A 23,776-nucleotide genomic window follows, 5' to 3' on the forward strand; every position below is an offset into this window, starting at 1 on the left:
TGATGCTGGATTGACAAATCACTGCTTTTTGTTTGCCAGTTCAAGTATCCCTCTGGAAACAGAGCTGCAATATTTGAATTGTAATTCTAGTTGGCAGCAAAAACCGGTCACCATGTCAAAACTGTTCTGACACAGTAACTAACTGAAGTAATGACATGAGGAAATCCGTAGGGAAGTAACTTTATTTTTTTCAGAAATGTTGGCTGAGCTTGCATCAGTGGGGTCCCATGGGCTCCCATGACCACCATCTCCATCCTTAAATAAGTAACAAGCTACCTCCAATGACAAACACTTACCCATCACTGCTGCATCACTTCTGGACTACTGATGTATGAGCTGCTTCTGCCTCCAGTGAAAGTTCACAATTTGTCAGCTCAAGACTGTCCTTCGCTAACGGATTACTTTTGAAATGTCTGCTCTAACTGGAAGGTTTTATTTATTTATTTACTTTTTCTAAAAAGGTGTACAAGCAACCCACTGTTTGGGCTCTGGCTTCTCATAGGAGAGTGTGGTGGTTTTAATCTAAGCCTTCCCTAGTTACCAGTTTGTAACCAAGGAAGGGGCAGTGTTCCCAGTATTCCATATGATTTTTATGTAAATCGAGGTATAAATAAGAACGGAGGAGAAGCCTTCACTTTTTCTTCTCTTCTGCCGAAGTTCGGGAACAGTGGGTCCCTGCATTGGTCTCGCTTATCTAAGGCTGAGGCCTGCAGCATCCACTAACCTGCTACGTGGAGGCTTGGAGAGCGCTGGCTGTGTCTGCCAATCCTGCTTTCTAAGGGACGTAGTAAGATTTGTTTTACTAGTTATTTTACTAGTTCTCGGGTTTGATTGCACATATCTATTCGGTGTCCCTTTTTGTTTCCTTTTGTCCCTTTTTCCCCTTTTCCTATCTCTTCAGGGGATGTTTGGATTCCTGTTTACTGTGTACATAGTATCTTAACTGTAATATATATAAAATATATTTTTTATATAACTAGCTTGATTTTTTTTTCAGGTTCTTCAATTTGCATATTTTTTTTCCTTTGCCCTGGGGGAAGAAAGAAGGGGGAAAGGGGGGGAAAGCTGCTACTGGGCTTTAGGCATTTAACAAGGAGTCAAGTCTGAACCATCACAGAGAGTCATCAGTTCTAGAAATGCTGATCATTGTTTTCGAATCATTCACAGCAAAAGGGGATGAGGGTGACAGTGCCTGCATGGACCAATTCTTCTTTCTCCCTCACAGACCCTCTAAGGCACGGCAAGAAAAATGTAGCAGACTTGCAAAGAAGATACTAAAGACACAGACTAAGGCATCCATTGGATGAGACATCACTGTCCTACTACAGACACCCTGATGCCGGGACCCAAGGGACAATTTCATCCTAGTTTTCATCCCTGAGCAATAGAATAAATAGTCCCTTATTCCCTCCACAAAGGCGGTGTGAAAGAGCTTGAGGCATCCAGGTATGAATGTACTGTAAGTCACAGGTAGATATACCCTTATTCATGAAAGACTTTGAAGTCCTTTTGAGAAATGCAGTGAGGATTTAGAAAAAAAAAGAGAAATATACCTAGTTAGCAAGATTTTGAGTGTAAGTTGGTGCTCCCTTTGTTACCTCCAGCAGGCAGGTGAAGAAAAGGGCCTCTAAGGTAAACCTGCTCCCTGATGGACAGGGAAATATGCATGGCTGGAGCATGTAACCTATTTAATCTTAGGGCTTGAGAAAGAACATGAAAGTGTGAAGTGCAGGGTTGGACAGGAAGGGGGAGAAGCAGGGTGGGATTTATGGGTCACAGAAATTTCTGTTGCAATGCCCTCCTCATCAAAGACAATGCAACGGTAAATGATATAGATGATCAATTCCCCTAAGCTCTTACAGGGCTTTACAAACTTTCACCAAACAAACTTTTCACAAGTGAACCGCTTACTTCATTTAAATATGCAGCCTGTATAATCAGAGTCTTTGAAGTAGGGAGACAGATGATCCGGATTTGCCTTTTGATCTTTCCAAATTGTTTTAGCAAGTAACAACTATGCCTGAAGTCTTTTCTGGGAAACTTTATTAGCAACGATGTTTACAACAATCTTAGAGACCAAGGTTCTCTTAGTATCGCTGTTAAATAATCCTCCAGAAACTGAAAGCTTACAAAGCAAACTTAGGGTCTACAAATAACAATCATGAATTTTATGTAAATTCAATTAAAATCCCTAATCAAATCAGCTACAATTCTATTAAATGCTCTGTACATATTTATATTAAAAATAAAATAGAAAAAAAAATGTGCTTTCACAGTACCTGTTGGATTCATGCAGCTCTCAGTATTGTTCTCCATTCATCTACTTGTACCCAAATCAAGTCAATGGATCTGCCATGAGAGCCTCTAGATCAGAACAGATCAGGCTCTGGAGCAAACGAAAAAGGACCTGACTTTATCAGTAAACCAGAGACCCCTTCACATTTGCAAAAAAAAGGCCCAAGCTGCCTAGTAAAAAAGCTACAGCTGTTCCACTGCTTAGTGTGAGAAAAATAATGACTTTTATCAAAGGCAACTTAAAGGCTTTCCTCTCCTTAGTGTCTGTTATAAAGAACTGTGCTCATGTTACACAGTCTGTGCATCTCCTGAAATTCACAGAAACATTCACAGCCACTCTTTTTAGACAGGCACACACAGAAAGACACTGCAGTTTTAACACAAACAAAAGGAACATAAATTTTTTACCTTGTGTTTTCTGTCCTCAAGACAAGGAAAACAAAATTGCTTTGGGCAATTTTTCCAGCCTGCGCTTATACAATGACTAAAGGGAAGATAGCCCGCTTATGAAAATACAGTTATCATCTGCCTTTTGAAGAAGTCCAAAAATTCATTAACTGCAGTAACTGGAATGCAGATATTGTTTAAAAGTTCAGTTTTTTCAAGCAATTTCTGGGTCAAAGAACAAAAAGAACATTTCTGTTTTCCTCACCCCAAAGAGCCTATCTGATAAATTCAATCTATTTTTATGAAAATGTTTATGAATAAGCTTACAGTCTTCTTACAAGTGAAAAGTGAAATGGTGTATAGGACAAATGAAAGTAATGTTAAACTATGAGCTGAGAATTCCACTGGGGTACTTTGGTGATATCAAATATGCTGAGAGGCATTTGCTAAGCAACCGTACACCTGAAAATGAAGTCACTGCGCTTTCTGCTTGTTAAATACATAAAACCAGTCACAGTTAAGAAGTAAAAATATAATAATGGTGTACACAGTTACACTTAACCCTCACAACCACAGCATTTCAACTGCTAGAAGCAGATGTGTGATTTTACAAAAGCATTTGAAATACAAAAGACTTGAGGACAGGGGAGTTGCTGCTGCTTTTCAAGCTTGCTACAGCTTTTTATTAACAAATTGAAGCTATAAGAAGTTACAATCACTTCTCAAAAGTCAAATGGCAGCAGCATTCAGCAGAGAGCAGTTCTTTGCCTTTATCTCATTGTTTTTATCTCCTTCTTTATGTTTTAATGGTTTATTATCACTCTCTAAATTATAGAATGTGTTTGTTTTTTTCTTCTCTCTCATCCTCTGAAATGGATTTAGAGCACCAATCCATTAAGAAAAGGCAATCACAGAAGCTGGGAGAAGTGAGGTAGTGCTGTGGGCTCAGGTTTTAAACTCCCCTCCACATTTAAGTGCATCTCACACTGCATGTGTACAAAAATGTGCGTAATTATTACACACTGATTAGCTCAGAAATTAAACTCTGGGAAGACATTAGGGTAGGCTGAATCTTTCAGCTTTGTTTGTGTCTACTTGGGCATCCACAACAAAGTGCTTTTATGGATGCCCATCACACACCTACAGAAAGGTGCTTCAGACAATCGCCAAATTAGTTGTTTGGCGTAGTGTAGACCTTGGGCAAAAGCCTTCTTTCATAAATCCCTTTGAATTCTTTGGGTCAGACTTGTGCATCCATGCTCACAAAGCTGCCCGGTATCTTAACACGTACTTCTATGTTACACCAGATAAGATGCATAACTGACTTGCCAAAAAGGATCTGAAGCAGGAAGAAAATGCACAGTTAAGGAAAATAAGGGTTGTAACTGTTTCAATTACCAGAAAAGAAAGATAAAAAATGACTACATGGTATGTACTAAGGGACTGTTTTAACTGAGAACCCAGCATAATGGAAATGAAGGGCTTGAAGCAGGCACATTTAAAGTAAAAACAACGCACAAACAGCTACAGTGAAGCTGGTAACCAGTGGGAAAAAACATCAACAGACAATGGATTTTCATTTCTGGTGCCACTCAGCTTTTATAGAACAAACATCTGTCTGTCTAATACAAGCCACAGACACCAAAATTTCAAGGAAACTGTGTGACTTAAAACTGTACAACACCTTTATACTACACTTTGGGGACAAATTCTGTTCTCCTTTTAATAAAAACCATTTCAATGAACCTATCTGGAACAGCACCCGTAAAGAGTTTCTAGTATACCATTTCACAGTTATGGTCACACTGCTATCTTCTCAACAAATAAATCCATTAGACAGCAGCCTCATAGAGCAAGAAGCCAAGAAAAAAAATTAAACTTGTATATGTAAACTCAGTACATTCTCTGCAAAAAAATTTGCCATTCTCTTGCTTCATAATTATCTTTTTCTTCAAGTTTTATGACACTGATTTAAAACCAAAAACCCTCATGCTTCCACACACACCTATGTCACATTCCAGTGGATTCCAGATGTGGAATTCACTGTTTAAAGCAAAACTGTCTCCTTTGCTTGAATTACTATTCCACTTTCTCTAAAAGGACCTGAAGTTTACAGGTCTGATTTAGCAGAATCAAGCAGTAAATTTAGCTGCAAAACTTAGGTTACGTACATGCTTAAGTGCTCATCTGAATTGGTTTCTCATTCCTCCTCCACAGCAGAATTCATGCAGTAACTTTGTTGGTCACTGACAAAACAGCATTTGGACACAGGAGACAACTGTTAAATAGCTTTTCCTCCTATAAGATTTTTAAATTAATACTTTATTACTTCATACAACACAGTAAAAATAATAAAAATAATCCAACAACTTTTCATAAAAATTAAAAAGATTTAAAACTAAATCTTATTAAAAGCCAAACTTAAAACCAAACTAAAGAAATACTATATATGCACACACTTTTTGAAGAAGAGATAACAATTTTCTTTTTGATATCAACAGGCACTCTTCATTCACCATCTGCAAGAAAGTAGGTTAGGTCTCCATAGGCCACAGTCAGAGTTATTAAGTAAGTAAATATGCCACTGCTTCTGTGCCCTCCTTTTATTTCCTTGCTTCTTCAGTCTCCTCTGGCTCTCTCTCTTGATGCTCTCTTTCCCACCTCAATTCTTTCAACTCTTGTCTGTACTTCCGTTCAATGAACCGTTTCTGATGGGCCATCTGGGGAAAGTTATCTGACACAAGAAGAAATATTTTACATTAATAAACAAACTGGTAACACAGAAAGTCTCAGCTCTTTTTCTTTTTTAACTTTGATGAGATTAGAGGCAGGGGAGAATAATGTTACTACCATTTTCACCCATTTATTTCTAATAATACATAGCAAACCAAGACTGCAGTATAGGACTTTGGTTTCTTTATGATTTCTTTACATCTGTTTCCCCTGCTACAAAGCACTGCCAAATCTAATACACTCACAAAAATAAAATATAAAATCCTGGTATAGCAGCACAGCCAGGTATTACCTGGATTTTACATTTTGTTCCCTTAGCAACAGGTGGTCAATACTGAAAAACAAATGTGAAACTACTGTCAATGCTGTCAGGGTTTTTTGTCCTGTTCTCTCTCCAAAAAGTACGAGCCACCGGTTCCAAGCATTGTACAGATGTTTCCATTATTTTTATTATTATTTTAGACCACACAGAATCGACTTGATGTCCCACATTATGGCAGGGATCCTAATGGGAAAGTAACAGTGCAGCAAGACGGAATGCAGTAAAATCTGTTCCTGAAAAAATTAATCTTTGGCTATGTACCAGAAGACAGCCTGGTCTTCATAGCTGAAGAGCAGGGCTGAGTGAAGACTGACTAAAACAGACTGGACAAGGCTGAGGTGATAGAGAAATAGTTGGGGAGGTGGATGCTTCTGCTTTCAGACATTTGTTTATTGGCTGCTATGTATGTACATGGTAGAACCAGGACTGTAAAAACAGCTTATGTAAGTGAACAGAATTGCTCTCAATTTACTGCACTGCTCACAGAATGTGATGTTTTCTGCATGACCAGGGTGCTGACATTCATATGTGTCTGTGCTGCAGAGACCTGTACCCTCCAGCTAGTCAAAAAGTAAAGAGTAAAGCACAGGACATGACAGGCTACAGTAGATGGTAAATCCTGCTGGGATCACACAGAGTTCTGGGATCAGCACAGGCTACCTATCTGTGTCTGAGACGAATGCAAAAGGTTACTACACTGACCTTTAAAGCCACAAACAAATTTGGTAGATGTACTGGCAAAGGACTGCTCTCTCTCTAGTTGGCTACTGAGAAAGAATTCAGCTGAGGCTCCTCAGGGGAGAGCACCCTGGCACCAAGCTCTTTCCTCCTTTTTTTGGGTCCCAGGTAGCACAGATTTGTTCAGCTGGAGAATATGGTGCAGAAGCCACATGAACTGCAGAAGTAGAGCTGTAGAGTAGAATAACTTTCCACTGCTTCGTTTTATTGGCCAGTGAAATTTGTGCCTTTTATTATATATACTACAGTAATAAAAGGTTTATTAATCAGTTATTTACAACTTGGGCATAGGAGAGTGTATTTATTTAAACCAGAAAGCAATCTAAACAAAATTGTTTGTAAATTGGTGTTGCTTTAAAAATACTATGCTTTGTTTAATGGAGTTCTGGGATATTTTCTTGCTCACGTGCACCATAAAATGAAAATCAGATTTTCATCACTGTGCCACTAACGTGATTCTTTAAGAACTCTGAAGAACTCAGAAGCTCGGTAGCAATCTGTTTCTCTAATCTGTTTAGGATGGTAAGAAGGAAGTTCATGCAATAAATTCATCATAGCTATCATATATAAAAAAAGGTATATGAAAACTACTTTTACTCGAAGTTAACTACTTATGATTTACAAAACCCAACAAACAAATCAAATCAAATCAAATCAAACAAAAAAACTCCATTCCACAAACATATACATAATAGAACAGGTGCCCTTAAAGGTTGTATAACCGCCATGCCTAAAGACAGTCAAAACTTGACTGGCAAGGCACTGAGAAACTAACTTGAAAGTTGGCTCTGTTTTGAGGGGTAGCTGGAGCATAGCCCTCTAGAGATTTATGGCATTTAAACAAATATATATGTCAGAAGAGAGTTGTGAAGTCCTTGGACTGATAGGCCATGAAGCTCACAGGTCTTTGAGTGGTGATACTGTCAAAAGAAAATTCACTCAAAGAAAACTCTAGTAACATTTTGTAAATATTCAGCAGAGAAGGGAAGTTATATTTTTCTAATTGTCAAATTTACTGGCAGAAGTATATGCCTAGCAGATGTACATAAAAACATTTCTAAATTACATAGATTCATCGCCTTCTGAAATTTTTAAGCCCTTGAATTTCCAGATGCAGAGATAACAGATTAAAAGCCTCTGGCATCTGAGGAATTGCATGTCTTTCCTTTGAATCAAATGCAAAAAATGGCACCCCCATGTTCTTCTCAATAGAGAGATTCTGCTGCACAGAATGCTTGTAATCTATCCCCTTACAGCACATCCACACCCAGCACTTTAACCCAGCTGACCAAAGGTAATTCATATAAGAAGTTTGCATACACTCATTCATATCTGAGACTCCATTTCAGTGAAGGACTGCTCCCATGCTAGCTATCCAGAGCATAATTCAGAGAGATGTATACACAGATCCCCGGATCTTCAGCTGATATTACCCCTTCTTCATGGATAAATATCGATTTAAACTGGTTGGGAATCTTCCTGTTATATTTTAAGCTAGTCAATTGATAGTCTGAGATCAAATTTTTTTTCTGAAGTAGTATTTTCCTACTCCTCTAAATTAAAGGGTGAGACAACCAGAGTGTTTGGGACTATGCAGTCTTTTCCCGCTACATACTTAAGCATGGAAAATCTCAATAAATCTTCACTGCACAGGGCTCCCTCAAAGATGCATCCTCTAGAGCTGATCAACTCTCTTTGTCTTCCGTAGCTGAGCAACTCTATTTAACAAGCACCTGTTGGTATCATATTAACTTCAACTGCTACAAAACTGTCTTGAAAGTACTAAAAAGGGAACCCGCTGCTTAGAAGCTGTCAGCATTTAGCAAATGTGTTCTGTTCAAAACTTATACCCCACAAAACCTGCACCTTGCCTCACTAAAGAATGAGAAAGTAAATTATAAATTATTTTCTTTGGTGTCTAAATATCTTACATTTTTCAAGTGCATCCATTGCAGCTCCCATTTCTGCTTGCTGAATACTGTAAAAGCCAAACAAAAACATGTTACATGAGATGTAAGCTGTACAAAATTAACTAAAGTTTCTGACAAGGTGGAACACTAGCTATTCTTGCAATGAAACTCAGTGGATAACCAGGAGCTAGTAATTCCCAGAGCGTATATCAGCCTTTCCATAAATATGTGAGAAATAGTACTACAATCCAGTTAGAATATTTTTTAAACTTAGATCAATAACACTACCAAAATATTGCAGTCCATTCTTCACTAAGAAAGCATTTACTTTTATAATGGAGAGAAAAAAATTATACAGACATTGAACCCCTCAGGTATTCCTGAAGCTGAATAGTTTGAAGAGCGCTCTACAGTTTTCCTTTTCTAAGGCAAACCACACACTTGTCATCTCCATGGCTAGTCATTTTGTACACTGCCACACTCTAATACCATGTGATTAATTTTTCACTGTACCTTGGACCTTTACCACATCCTATTCTTTCCCCTTTGAAGTACACAGCTACTGTGTATGTCCTGGCATGAGAAGGTCCCACTGTCTGCAAAGTCCTGAAAGAAGAAATATTTTATTAAAGCAGGAATTATTAAAAACCATAATCTGTTTGTGGCACATACATCATCAAACTTTCAGTCTGGTCAATACCCATAGTTCAATTAGTGCAAACTGTAGAGCAAGGGTTGAAGGATGCCTGTATATATTACCAGAATGGTGTTTATATCTGTTATATTTATTCCTCAATGGAATAAGGACCACCATATGAAAATTAAGACTTAATTTAACCTATAAGCAAAAATGCAAACTTATAACATGATGTGTTTAAACATAGTGAAAAGACTTGTAATAAAGCAATAAATTATGTGTAGCTGTGCAACTGCAAATAAACACACCATTATGATTCTGTGTGCACTAAAATTTTAGTTCCTTAGAGTTTTGCAGTTAGCAAGGTTTCACAAGGCCTTTATATTGGATATGGTAGCTCTCTACACACTGAATTACCACAGTACAAAGAAATTTTCAATCAGCTTTGGAAAGTTAGTCACAAATCAAACTTTCCATTTGAGCTGAAGTCTAGAACATGCATCAACACCCATCTAAAGAGGAAAAGATAATCCCCTAGACATGCAATGAATTGCTTCTTTTGCAGTTTCTTCCTGCTGTCCAAAATGTCTCTCCACATTCAGATCAAGTTCTGACTACTACCTTGTTTCTCTTTAGAAGGAGCATGAATTTCACAACAATTTTAAAAAAAGTATCTAAATAAACTACTCTATTATCTGTGCACTGTGACAAGAGCAAATAAAACCCACCCTGAATTTAAAACCAATAGTACTGACTACAGTGAAACAGATAAGAAGAAAAGGAATTTAACAAGATAATAGGAAGATAACAGTGTATTACTAGGTCTAAGCTGAACTACAAAAATCAATTTATCATCACAGCAAAACAAAATAGAGATTTGGTACTTGATACTAAGTGGTTTTTACAAAAATCAGGGGTTGCTTTTATTGCATTCATGCCCCTCACTCAAAGAACCCTCATCCATACACTGAGGAGTCAGATCTGCAGGGCAATGGTTGCAGTATTAAAGCGACAGCACTTCTGAAGTGCACTGTTTGTCACTATAACTGAACTGCTACATTTCACTGAAAACCTTACTTCAGCAAATGTGACAAATGCACTTAAACTATCATTCTTCCTATCTTTTTAATATAATAATCACAACAACACAAACCTTGAAATTTATAAACAGCCTTTATCTCTTCTTTTGGGGGCTAACATTGTACCCATCCTACATTAATTGAATGGATATGGGTACCATATACAGTTTTAGGTTTATTATTGCCTCTTTGAAGCAGCTATTACACTGTTTTACAATGGAAAGAGAGAATGGAGACCCATCCCACCCAGCTTCAGTTATGTAACTGAGATGTACAAGTTGAAAGGTCCACTGCCGTGAGCTCTGTCACTGAACAGGAGAAAATACGTGGGATGAATTGCACAGCAAAAAACGTCCAAAACCTGTGTTGCCCTTCAGTGCGTGACCATGGATTAGAAACTGTACAAAGTAAAATGCTTACTAATTCTTCCTTGTAATGGCTTAAAACAACTAAAGCCTAGAAAACACTGGTTCAACAATTCCATCTTCAGATAGAGACTAGAGGGCTTGGATAACTACAATAAAGGCAAACTATGGGAAAAATGTAGGGTGACTGACCACATCTTCCTCCATATACAAGGAAGACCTATAATTAGCTGGTATCCATAAGATTCCTGCTCTTACTTGTATAGAGGAATGTCTGGCTCTTTTCCTTCTGTCCTGAGAGTCAAGCAGCACTGTTGAAGCTGAGATTTAGGATCATTCCAGTCTTGATTTAAAATAAACTCCTGTAAGAAGTTCACAGAGATGTTTTATGATTGAGAGACTGTGGTAGGAGTCTCAAATGCAATAATGTGCTAAAACATAGTGGCAGAAAAGTAGGAACCTGACTGATCTTACCTTTAGCCGTGGAAAAAAGCATACATTCATGAAAGTGTGAACGTATTCCAAATCTTTATCAATGTACAGGGCAGCAATAAAGGCTGGGGGGGAAAAAAGGTACTGTCACTCATCTAAGAAGAACATTAGGTGCTTGCACTTTCAGAAAGAAGTATCTCTGAGTACTTTAAAGCCATGTTCAATTATGTTTCACAGCAGTGATCCGATGACGGTATTATCCTGCATACTCAGGAAAAATCAAGTTGACCAAGAGATTAAGTGATTTACCCAAATCCACCCAGTCATTTAAAGTGCTAGAAACAACACTCAGCTCCTAATCTCACATTTTAACCAGCAGACCATGGATACTTACAAATAAATCTCTATTGGGTACCATTAAAAAATCTAGATATAAATCACTCCTGTTTGTGTGCTATTTCCATTTGCTTAGAGGATTTGGCAAAAGCCAAGTGGTCTGAATGCATCACAAAATATATCAAAATATACAAGATAAGGATTAACTTTCTTAGCAGAATATTTATCACTGTTTCCACTTTCTTTGGAAAGAAGGTAGCACAAACTTCCAAAAATGGACTAAAATGAATTTTATGTCCACATAGCCTTCCCCCCTGTGGAATGAACATTTTAAAACCTCCCAAAATCCAGACAAATGAATCACAGCAATACTCACCTCCTGAAGGAACTACTTTGTGACAAGAAAATATTAATTAAACACTGAAACTGCTGTTAAATAGTTCAGCTCAGATTACAAACTTTAATTTTCAAAACATGCTTTTGACCTGGTCACTGTGACCCCTCAATTTCTATGTCTTCAGCTTTCTATCTGCAATTATGCCTCTTTCATGCTTTCATACAGATTTCAAAAACCTATGCTAGATTTCAAAAATATGGCTTTCAGAGGTATAGGCATAATTCACATGAAAACATGAACATACAGTTTTAATAGTAGTTCGGGTGATTTCTAATGGCTTTCTTAAACAAGCCCCAAGGAAAAGGAAGTCACTGAGTTGTTATGACCATATTAACTCACATTCCAAGAGATCAGCCAAAGTCTTAGTTCGAAGAGTTACAGGTCTTTTTGTCTTGTCATTAGTGATGGCAAATTCTTGCATACCCAGCTCTTCTGCCACCTTGGCCTGCGTCCTGTTGTTCACCAAAGAACTTCTCAACAGCTGGAACAGAAAGAAGTTTCATTCAAAGTCACTCACTTTTCTCAGTTTAGTGACATTTTGTTTCACGGCACCTCAAGTGATTTACATAAACACACAGAGTCATTCCTTCTACTGCTGATTTTTCCTTCTGTTTCAATTCTTCTCACCAATCTTTATTTATTATATGAACACATTACTTCTGTATATATGTCTTGCATTTAAAATGCCTGTGAACTTCTTTACAGTTATATACCATCTCTTCAGGAGTCTTGTACTTTTTCAGCAAATGTGCAGTTCCCTAGTTTAAGTAATACACAGTTATATACATTTTTCCACACAAAGTGTAAGTAAACAATATTCTGGAGTCTATGGAGCAGTCCCCAGTGTCCATCAAATAAGAAATAAATAGGCAGCAATTAAAACAAATACACACTGACACAAGACAGTGCACTGTTTCAGATCAAGCAGATGAGGAAGCTTCTCCATTCCTTTGGCCTGAGAAAAAATGCATACTTGGACAGCCTGCATGTACTATTTGCTCTACCAGAAGGCAGTAAGTAAGTAATGGCCAGTCTTCACGAACGAAGAACCGGGGAAGATCTTTACACCTTCCAACCTGCTCACTGGATTTTTTAGGTGAGACACAGTGTGTGCGGAACTGAGCCCACCCTTTAATCCTAAGGTTCATCTGCCGGGGCCAAGGGAGCTTGGACGGTGGCAGCGAGGTCCTCAGGACGTAGATGGATTGCCTTACAGGGCTAACGAGCTCCATCTGCCCGGGGAGCGTCCCCGACCGGGAATCGAACCCGGGTCTCGGCACTGACAGCACTGCATCCTTAACCACTGCACCGCCAGGGGCTCCCACCAGAAGACAGTACAGCTGAGCCAATGCATCCCTCACAAGGCTCGCCTGTAACATTTTCAATGTGTAAAAATGTCAAGGATGCCTGGTTCTCTAGCAGGGTGCCCCAAAACGCATAACCTTGGTTCTAGGCAGATTGCTTAAACATAAAGCTCTGCCAAAGATACAATCCCATGCAGCTTAAAGGAGTCCTTTGGAATTTTAGAGGTTTATACAGTTTTCTGAACCCCTGGCAAGGTGAGCTTTTTTTCCCTGTTTGTTTGCTTCTTTGCTTTAAATGAAACAGCATTAATTTAAGAAGTTAGAGGTATTACAGGAGGTGGGGGTGAGAAGTAAAGAATGTCTTTCTTTTCCACTGTTTATGTGTAATCCAGAGTTGAGACTCTGCATACACATTTTTTCTCTCTTTGTCTTCCATATCACATTTGCTCATCTTATTAGATTCAACTTATATTCTACCTGGCTCCAGCCTGTCAACTGAGCTTATGAAAAATCAAGATTTATTTGCAGTACTTGATACTTCATCTCTCACAACAGATAAATAAAGAACAGTATGTTCATAATTTGTTTGGCAGTGATGTATGAAGCAGGTACCCACAACTTGATCTTCATAAACTAGGCAGACTGTAGATAGGATTATCACCTGCCTCTCTAACCTCTGCCTAAACTTGTTTTCCACTTGTTTCTTTCCAAAATTCCAAAGTACCATATGAAACCCACAAGACAGAAGTGCAGTGCCCCATGACAACAATTTGTTTCTTGTAACAGGATTTCTTTTGTTGTGTTTATAGAGTATTTATTTTGATGGGATCCATAATCATGATTAGTAGTATCATAAAACAAAGAGTAACATACACACTACACAGTGAATTAGAGATGGAAAAACACCACCCAGGTATCCTTTTAGCACAGTGGTTATAACTTGCTCTGTATTAGCATTTGCCTCCTTCACAAGTGTGATCCAGCAAGAAACTCAATTCCCCTTAATCATATGGAGAAGACACACTACCTGTGCCTTTCCAGCAGCTTTCCTAAACTAGTCTCCACTCTGACAACAAACAGCCTGCATCACTGCAGATGCTGTAACACGTGACAGATGCTCAGCTGAAGCTTAACTGTAATTACAAGGCAATTTTTAAAAAAAGTTTTAATTCTTTCATCTTCACATAGCATACTACTACCTGTGACTGTACCAGAAGAACCCATAGTGGGGAAGCTGTATCTTCCAATATCCAATAAAATGTTAACTTTTTTTGGCATATTATTTGGCTATCTCAAAGTATGAAGATAAGACTATGTTCTCCTTCCTTTTTCCTAAATATAGTTAATTTATAGACATGTCTCCACAAGCAATCACTCCACTCTGGGAAGCCACTGCATTACTAGTCAAGTGGAATCCTTGGCCAAAATCACCCTTAGCGCACCAGACACCAATCAGCTGATGTTTCATTATTCTCTCAAATTTAAGTATGGTCCGAGATGACAGGGCAAAGAGCTCAGTGTTTGCTGTTTCTCTTCAGATTCTGCATTATCAGTCTCCTTCCATTTGTCCTCAAAATTAAAAACATTTTAAGATAATTTTCTTTTTCTCTGCATGTGCATCCTCAGATTTCAAATTTTATCCTAGGTATTGCCTGCTTCAGCATCCATTTCACTCCAACTTCGTAGTTTAACCTACAGACTCAAACTGTGCAACTTGTACTTGCCAACTCACTAATCATTGAATTAAGCAACATGAAGATGTTCTGATCATTGTTCTGAGTATTTATATCCATTAATAGCATTTCCTTCTGTCCAAATAGTTCTTGCAAGATTTATCTTACTATAACACCACTAATGCCTAGATTCTTTAAAGTCATGTACAAAGCAAAAAAATCCTACCAGGCTTTATATCCACTGTCTCCTGAATGCACACACATATGTAACTGAAACTTAGGAAGTGGTGAAGAAAATCTGAAGTTACTTTTAGTCAGAGTACATATTTATTTTCTTTCTTGTAAACAGCTTTAGCCCCAAAGACCCAAGAAGCATATTCTTGATAACACATTGCCTGCTAGACACTTAGCATTGCCATCTCTCTACTGATCTGAGGAAGCCATTCTAAAATTTGGCTACTTCCTAAATTTTAACTAGAAAACTTGACTTACCCTCCTGATACATGTATTGCTTTTTTTGTTCTAATTAAGACTTTTAAACGGAGAAAAAATTTAGTAAGTCCAAGAAAATTTCTTACTTGCAAACAATGCCACCTGTTCAGCTGCAGTACTAAATGAATCAATCAGGAAAAAAACTACATATACTATTACGCTATCTTTAAAGCACTGTAAATTGTTGAAACATCCCTGAACTGAGTTTTCAGAATGAAGTTAAAAGACTACAGTAATCAACAACAGATGAGTATAGAAAGAGTATCATAAAATTCAAAAGCTACCACAGGAGCTCCAGATTGAAGATAACAGGAAAACCAGACTAAAACAGATCGTATAAACTTTTTATCAGGAAGTATAACCTGCCTGGTTGCCAGTTCAACAGACCAAAACTTATGAATAAAAAAAAGTCATGTGATATACCTATTTAAATAAATGGTTTAAGATACCCATCTTTACACAAGAACTAGTCTTATGTCCCAATTTCATTGCTGACATCATTAAAATTATTGATCCATTTCACAGACTGAACAGAAATTACTGAAATTATTGCACTGGGCTCATAAATCACCATTTCTTATTCATTGCAGTGCTCATGACTTAAAATTAACATAGCCTTATTAAGAGCAGTGGTTGCTGAGGCTTCTTTTATTAATCAAACTCAGAATAATTCACTAGTTGTTCCTATAATTTCAGTCTCCATCCCCCTCTTGCTCTTATGGAGAGCATGATTGATGGCCATCTCACCGTTAAGTGCCCTTCATGATGATCGGGGAAATGTATGAATAAATACTCCGTGGCTACCAACTGCATTATGGAGTCACCCAGGAATTCCATCCTCTGGTTGTGGCCTCTGAAAAATGAGACATCAATGCAGCAAAATCAATAAGCACTGAGGGAGGAAAAAAACAAAACCAGCATGCACACACAAATTAAAATAAAGAGCAATCTGAAAGTGAGCGTTGCTCATTTCTGAACACATTTAAGACAATTTTCCAGTGTTAATCGTGTGAGATGAAAATCTAGTTCATTACTATTGTAACACTAACTTTCAGGCAAAAAACAGATGAGGATAGAATATATACAAACACAATCATCAGATCACAGATCTGGAACCAATTCAAGGAGAAGAGCACTTGACATCAAATTTGTAACAGGATAAGGTTTCTATCTGAAACTTCTGGTAAGAAAGTGAACTAATAAAGGCAACAACTTCAACAAAGAAAAAGGTCTGAACATTCACAAGAAAGAAAAGAATCAGAGTTTTAACTCATACAAGATCCTGGAGTGGGTAACCACTCATACGAAGTTTAACAAGGGCAAGTGCTAGATTCTGCACTTGACAGGGCAAGCCTGGTTGTGTCTATAGACTAGAGAGTGAGGCTGCTGAGCAGCCTGGTCAATGACAAGTTGCATAGGAGTCAGCAGTGCCCTGGCAGCCAGGAGGGCATCAGGCTGCCCTCTGTGTCCTGGAAGGCATCAGGCAAAGCATCGCCAGCCAGTCAAGGGAGGCGATTGTCCTGCTCTGCTCTGCACTGAGGTCATCTCACCTTAAATATTGTGTGCAGCTTTTTGCAAAAGACAATACTATGTGAAGGGTCTGGAAGGGAAGCTGAATGAGGAGCGGCTGAGGTTACCTGGTCTGCTCAGCCTGGGGAGGAGACTGAGGGGAGACCTCATTCTGGTTCACAACATCCTCATGTGGGGAAGCAGATGGGCAGGTACTGATCTCTTCAGTCTTGTGACCCGTGACAGGACTCAAGGAAACAGCATGAAGCTGACTCAGAGGACATTTAGTTTGGATCAGAAAAGGTTTTTCACCCAGAGGGTGATTGAGCACTGGAAAAAGATCCCCAGCAAAGTGGTCACAGCACCAAGCCTGTCTGAGTTCAAGAAGCATCTGAACAATGCTCTCAGGCACATGGTGTGATTTTTGGGGTGTCCTGTGCAGAGCTAGGAGTTGGACTTGATGATCCTGATGGGTCCCTTTCAACTCAGCATATTGTATGATTCTATGATACTGTTTCCTTGAAACAGGATCTTTGCTTACAACAGAAGAGGGTTGCACTTGGACCAGTGATGTGCAAATATCAGTGATGCAGAAAACTCAAGATAAACACTGGGATAGGTCTCCAAAATCTTCTGTAGTCTTTCCCAAGGTATCCACTACTGACTACTGTCAGAGATGCAATACTGATCCAGGGAGGCTTGTGAACATAGCTGCTCTATTCTCTTCCAGAAAACAGATATAACATAGTTTGTTTACAAATAAGGCGCTCTGGGCTATATAACAGAATTGACAACAGAGTCATGTGAGGACTCTTGCTATGTACTCACAGAGTCAGATGGTTAAAGCCTACTGTCCTCAGAGTGAACGCACGTGCTAGAAGCCGAACGTGAGTGAAGATGACTCCAATTGCCTCTTCAAACTCTGTAAGCTTTTGAAGAACTGGAGAGGTCTCAATGAGTTGCCTGTCAGTATTGGACTCCTGCAGCTGCAAGAAAAATTAAGTGTGAGTAATGACAAACTGACGCTGCTGCAGAACTTTTCAGAGAAAAGCAAGCCTTCTGTAAAACAAGGGCAAAGAATGCAATGGACAAGTTGATATATGGACAGCTGAACCAAGAAAACCAGGTTTCCTCTGCTTTTTGGTCTTGGTTAACTACCACTCAAAGATGATATGAGCTCTGATGTATGCTTTTTTAACAACTGAGGCATTAAATACACCACTTACATGTCTCTATATGTGGATAGCATGGAATATTTAGTTTCACAAAACACGTACAATTGCACGTCTGCATTTTGCAGTATTATCATATTGTTTGTAACTGAGCAACAGATTCAAAAATTATTAAAATAGGGCTGGCAGACTGACGGCTTGTCAAGGGAGACAAAACCCAAATCAATTTCTCCCACTTTCCTTTAATATCAAAAATCAAGAATAAATACTTTGTATACGAAATTCAAAAGGGCGCAGTAACAACAAAATTAAAATTATTGCTTTGGGTGAGTATCTTTTCTTATCACTTTCCTGTCTGATGTCCTTGAGATGTGCTGACAGTGTTAAATGCCTTTGTGGAGCTGGGACATGGCTTAAGCATTTCCTCCAGCCACTCTGGGCATATCTTTTGTATAGTAACGCCTTAGAGGAGGAATCATCCAGAAGAGGATGCCTAAAAGAAAAGTAAGACTAGCCACATCTTTTTAAAGTGGCATTCACATAATTTTTGGTTTGTTGTCTGTCCATTTTCTATTAACTGATTACATTCAAATTGTCTTTGTTCTTAAACAGCACTGAGCTTTTGACTCACATTTTCATAGAACTACATATCCTTGCATAAAAATCTCACACTTGGGTGATAGTGGTCAGTTCAGAGTTCAGTTGCACGTGGAGCTGAGACTGTTTTTTTCTTCCTCACGCACAGCCCTTTCTATTTACCTACACAGAATTTTGTCTGCTCTTTTAACTCCACAGTTAGTCACTCTTGCATTCTCACAATCAGACTAAAATCCTTCAGTCTGCTGTTGTCCCTGCTACCCTGAAGAATTTGGTATTGTCAACGAACTGCCACCTCACTGCTCATCCTCTTCCCTAAGCTGTCAATGTGAACAGCCTGTACTCAAGCAAAGATCTCTAAGGAAATCTGCCAGTGATCACCACCTCTTGGAAGATGCGGTCATTTCATTCCTGTTCTCCATTTCTTATGTTTCAGCCATTCCTTTAAATCTTGTAAGGACTGACAGTATTCACTGGGGTGGTGTTTTTCATTGCTTTTTTAAAAAAAATTTGTAAAAGCCTTTCCTGAGTGTCTTTCCAATAGCCTCTTAGTAAACCCAGCACACATTATCACCTGCATTATTACATGCTTTTTTGTCTTCTCTTCATTTGGAGGCAGGACTTCATATGTTAACTCTTTTAGAAAGAGTCCATATATATCCAGGTGACCACTAATTATTTTCTCATTACCATTTTTACAGACCTGGCTACTGCAAAACAACAGGGTTACAGATCTCCAGTTCTGTGTATCTTACTCAGAGTTTGTTTTTTTTTTTTTTAACTGGGATCTCATTTGGAGTACTTTTAAAATGCCATTTTTCAGGCTAGCTGTGCCCAAAGGCCAACCCGAGCAGCCTGTGTTTCACTTACTGGCAAAACCACCCAGGATGGTTTCTGGGACATGGAAGAAAATTTTCATCACACAACTTAAGGCAGTAGCGAGAAATTACAAGCTTCATACACTAACTGTCTCCAGTCTCTAAGTCTTTGTGAAAGCAGAGACTAAAAGGTTAAAATAAAGAGAAAAGAAAGAAATTCATAGTAAGAAAAATCTTCTTGGGAGCTTGTGCCACCATGCAGACAGCTGGTTCTGAATCTCAAGTTTATCTTGCCATTAAGAGTTTATTTCTATTTACACTCAGAAAGAGATGGTTCTAGAAACCACATTTGTTTCTGATTTGTTGCTGAAGATTTTGGCTATGCACCCATTGCTGTTATTGCAGCACGCCTGCACACTCCCATGTCCAGTGAAGACAAGGAGCTACAGTGCAAAGAAGTTCTGAGACTTGCTCTAGGTATGCCCCAAAATTCAGTCCTGGAAAAAGGACTAGGAAACCATTCTCCCATTGTCCAGCTTCATAAACTGACAACTTGTGAAGTTGTATCCTTCGACACATGGAGAATAAGTTAGCCTTCAGACACCTTCACAATTTTAGTGCTCACTTGGTATTAAAGTTACTGGCATCACTGAAACAACCTGTATCATTGCACACACACACCCCTATCAAAACAGAATTAAATCAAAACTCTTACTCCATTCAACTAATGTGTCTTCCTACTATTAAGGTTTCAGTCTTAATTTCAGGTTAAGAGAATATGTACATAGATTGTGTTTGCACCCTTCTTCCCCAGAGAAGATGGACAAGAAGCTGCCAAAATGTTACCTCTCACTGGATTTATTTTATAGGCACAGTTATATAACAAACACAAGTCCAGGAAAGGTGAATGATTAATCCTCAGAAAGACAGAAATTAATTTATTAAAAAAAAAACACAAAACCCCCATATCTCAAACCAAACACAAAGGCAAATACATATATATATTCCTTTGGCTACTTTTCAGCACAATTTCTGAGATGTCATCACAATGGAAACCTATGGAAAAGCATCCCTAAAAATAAAAGAGAGCTATGAAATTTATTATAGAAAGGGATACACTTACTTGAAGTGGGTGTAGTGGATAATTAAGCCATACATCCCGCAGGTCCTGCAAACATTGAGAGATGCCTTTAATGCTCAAGGGAGTCATTTAACAAATTCCACAGTACTAAATAAAATGTCATTACTTGAAATACTGAACTATTTCAGATGCTGACTCTGCTTATTGCAAATTCAATAGTGCTGGCAAACTAATTTTTAAAATCGTGTATTTGCTGTTCAAACTGCCTGTAGTTCTCCCAATTAGCTTGTGACAAAGAGGTGGAAAAATCCTTGAAACAAATAAAAAGTGGTTAAAGGAAGAAAAAGATTTGTTTAAGCCTCAGGACTAACTTTATTTGCAAGTGCTCCTCAGTATCAAGTTTGATTTCAACAAAGGCAAGGACTGACAAAGAAAAAAAAACCCACTTATTTTCCATTTCATATAGGCTTTCTTTGCTACAGCCTCTGTGCAGCAAATAAACACTGAGTTACAATAAGCTTCAAAATTATTCTATTTCTAGTAAGTTTTGTCATTTCACAGACTCAGAGGAAGGAGAATTCTGTATAGTTCATCCCCTCACCACTACCACATGTTGTCCTCAGCAGTACGTATTTTCCTTCACCATTATATGGCCTATATTCGAACTAAAAATCATCTGAGATACAGTATGCAAGAAGAGATCAGACTTGAATTATGCAATTGGGTAGATGCTGGATGAAACACCCTCCTTTTTTTTTTTTCTCCAAGCTTTTAAGGGTGGGATGATGTAACTGATGAAACAGGAATAGTTGCTCTACATGTGTATCATTCCTCAAAGCCTGCCACTTGGATCCACAGCACCCATTTCTGTTGCTACAGCAGCCCTTTGAATTGAAGCCTGCAGGTTTCCCATGCCAGTCACCCTTTCCTATTTCAGCCACTCAACTTGCAGCACACCAGAGGAAACACCATAACTTTTTTGCATGAACCAGTACAGTTTGCTGTCCTAAACACATTATATTACATTCAATCTCCAGGAACTACGCACAACAGATGTAGTATTCCTGTTCGTTTGTGATCCTCAAGTAAAAGAATGGACAAGAAAGCATGTTTAAAGTTATTTTTAAAATGGAAATCAAATCATGTAAATACCTTTTCATTGAAGAGCAAACGTCCAAATAATTGTTTTGCTTCTTCTAGGCTCCCCTCTAGATAAACAGCTCCTACGTGAGGGGATCAACATGCCAAAAGGTCAATAATGCAATTAGTATCTAGAAAATTACTAAGAACAGGAAAGTAAAAGATCTTTGCCTTCTTTATCTCCAACACATTTATTTTTAAAAGCATGCTTTCTGCAGCAATACCTATTTTGGAGAAGTTTAAAGCACATTAAACACCAACATAAATCGTCATAAAATGCACAGAAAAACCTGAAATAATTATATCAGTGATAGAAAATGATACATCCAAAGAGCAAAGTTTAAACAAACTAGCCCAGAAGCAATACATTTCTAAAAGTCCTTCCCAGTAAACAGCTAACTATACAATATATGCAGATGGGGAAACCAATGAAATAAGTTTCAATAGCTAGCAAATAATTGCAATTTATTCTGTACTTCCAACAACAACATATTCTGCATATAAATGATGTATCAGGAACATTACAAACCTCAAGGTCTTCCCAGTATCACAATAATACATTGTGATACAACAATAGATTGGAAACTGCACCTTTGCATCTCTCAGATTTTGGAGATTATGGTATTTATTTATTTATTTATTAATTTAAAACTTCCCATACAACCCTCACTAGTCCCCTCCACATGCCTGCCATTTACAAGCTCTGCAAAACTTGTGCTAGCATGTTAATATTTCTGGGTGTACTCTATATACCTTATATCTGTACAAGCACTTCATAAATTCAGTGTCAACATTTTTTCCTTCAATACTCTTTACAGGAGGGTTTCTGAAAATCTCCAACTCCTTCTTGTAAGCACATTTGCATAAAAACAAATGGAATACACAGTTATCTCAAGAATGCAGAGAAAGGGAGTCCATGTTTCCACATACAGAAGACTGCCTTGCTGTCTTTCCCTCTCTCTTTCCTTTAAATTCCTCACTAGGTCAACTACTTTCTTTGGACTCTTTGGAGAACAGTTTGCGGTTTACAAGACTATCTTGCAGAGGTATATTATGAGAGCACAGAATTTCAAACATCTCCTAGGCAGCCTACTTATACTTCTCATTTTTATTTTTGTCACAGGGAATAAGCACCAGACTTTGTAAAAGAGTCTCAAGTAGGAGCTCCAGACCCCACAAGTACTTTTACAATCCCTTAACAAGCTCCCAGATTTTAGCTATGACCCTGACAAAACCTTATTGCTCAATTACCTTTCCGAATAACTTTGTATTGGAGGTTAAACAGCAAGCCTGCTCTCTCAGCACATCTCAATGCTTGCCAAATAATTCTCATCACTACATCCTAGACAAGCTGAAGCATATGAACAAAGACACAGATACATATCTAGTGTTCCTCTTCTATTTGTTTTTTATTTTTAAATTAAAGATCAAAGCATTCATGGAAAACAAAATAGAGCTAAAAAGAAAACTCTTTTCTTGATAAGAGGAAACACAATCTGGCCCAAGGCAGAATGCACAGAACTGCTGACTTCTAAGCCAACTATGATCTATTTTTCAAAGCAGGACAAAATGCTTTAGGAGCTTGTGTAGTACATAATGACCAGGATCAGGGTTAAACCATGTCCATAGCTAATATCCTGTACAGTACATTAGATGAATATGAAGTCAAACTAGTGAGATTTAGCTTGCTTTGTGTACTGAAGTTCATAAAAATATGCTATTTAAAATAGAACTTGTGTAGATGTAGCCAGAGAGATTTCTGCCTTACTTCTTGTTTATTTGGTAACTGTGGTCAGGTCCTGATTTCTTCTCCAACATAAATCTATTGACTAGTGCAGCCAGTCACTCATCAGCATCTTAGTGTCCAACTGCAAATTTGATACAACTGTCCTTCACCCTCAGTTAGAGGGTTTTTGTAGTTTTATTACACCAGCCATGGCATATTGCCATGCTTTTTATTTGTAAGGAGAATGCAAAGACTAGAAAATATTTACTTGGCAAACTTCACATTTAATTCATGGAAGGCTAGCAGGGCACAGAGGAAGTAGGCTGGTGACTTGGCTGGGAGTGCCTTCTGCATTCAGAAAGCAAGCTGCAGTTCAAAATTCAGGGCTGAGGTTGCAGGTCTGTTCAAATACTTTTGGAAGCAGTGAACCTGCCTTTCTTCTGCCAGGTCATGGTGACTGAACTGCTCCCCTCACACCAGGGCAGGTGGCAGGCCATGGTGGGCATGAGAGGTGAAGTTCGGCAGTGACAGACACAAGACTGGGCCACGACAGTATGAAACAGCTTCATCTTCAGTGCGTGGGAGGCAGGATATGGAAGGCGAGATTTTCACTGTAATACTACACACTCGTGT

General features: G+C 38.3%; 1 protein-coding gene across 2 annotated transcripts in view; it reads right to left on the minus strand.

The window, feature by feature from the left end:
- Positions 1–4,970: 4,970 nt before the first annotated feature.
- Positions 4,971–23,776, minus strand: part of DROSHA (drosha ribonuclease III) — a 71,415-nt gene continuing 52,609 nt past the window's right edge. For both annotated transcript variants that reach the window (XM_027893564.1, XM_027893563.1), the window contains exons 23-32: positions 21,430–21,500; positions 20,320–20,364; positions 17,438–17,595; positions 15,848–15,953; positions 11,971–12,112; positions 10,941–11,023; positions 10,725–10,828; positions 8,899–8,991; positions 8,407–8,453; positions 4,971–5,416 (exon numbers count right to left, since the gene is read on the minus strand). In XM_027893564.1, coding sequence (XP_027749365.1) covers positions 5,286–5,416; positions 8,407–8,453; positions 8,899–8,991; positions 10,725–10,828; positions 10,941–11,023; positions 11,971–12,112; positions 15,848–15,953; positions 17,438–17,595; positions 20,320–20,364; positions 21,430–21,500 — 980 coding nt within the window. In that variant the 3' untranslated portion in view covers positions 4,971–5,285. The remainder of the gene's footprint in view (positions 5,417–8,406; positions 8,454–8,898; positions 8,992–10,724; positions 10,829–10,940; positions 11,024–11,970; positions 12,113–15,847; positions 15,954–17,437; positions 17,596–20,319; positions 20,365–21,429; positions 21,501–23,776) is intronic.

This window comes from Empidonax traillii, unplaced genomic scaffold (assembly GCF_003031625.1).
Source record: "Empidonax traillii isolate 1590-97213 ecotype Southwest subspecies unplaced genomic scaffold, ASM303162v1 scaffold396:size1303734, whole genome shotgun sequence".
Lineage (NCBI taxonomy): Eukaryota > Metazoa > Chordata > Aves > Passeriformes > Tyrannidae > Empidonax > Empidonax traillii.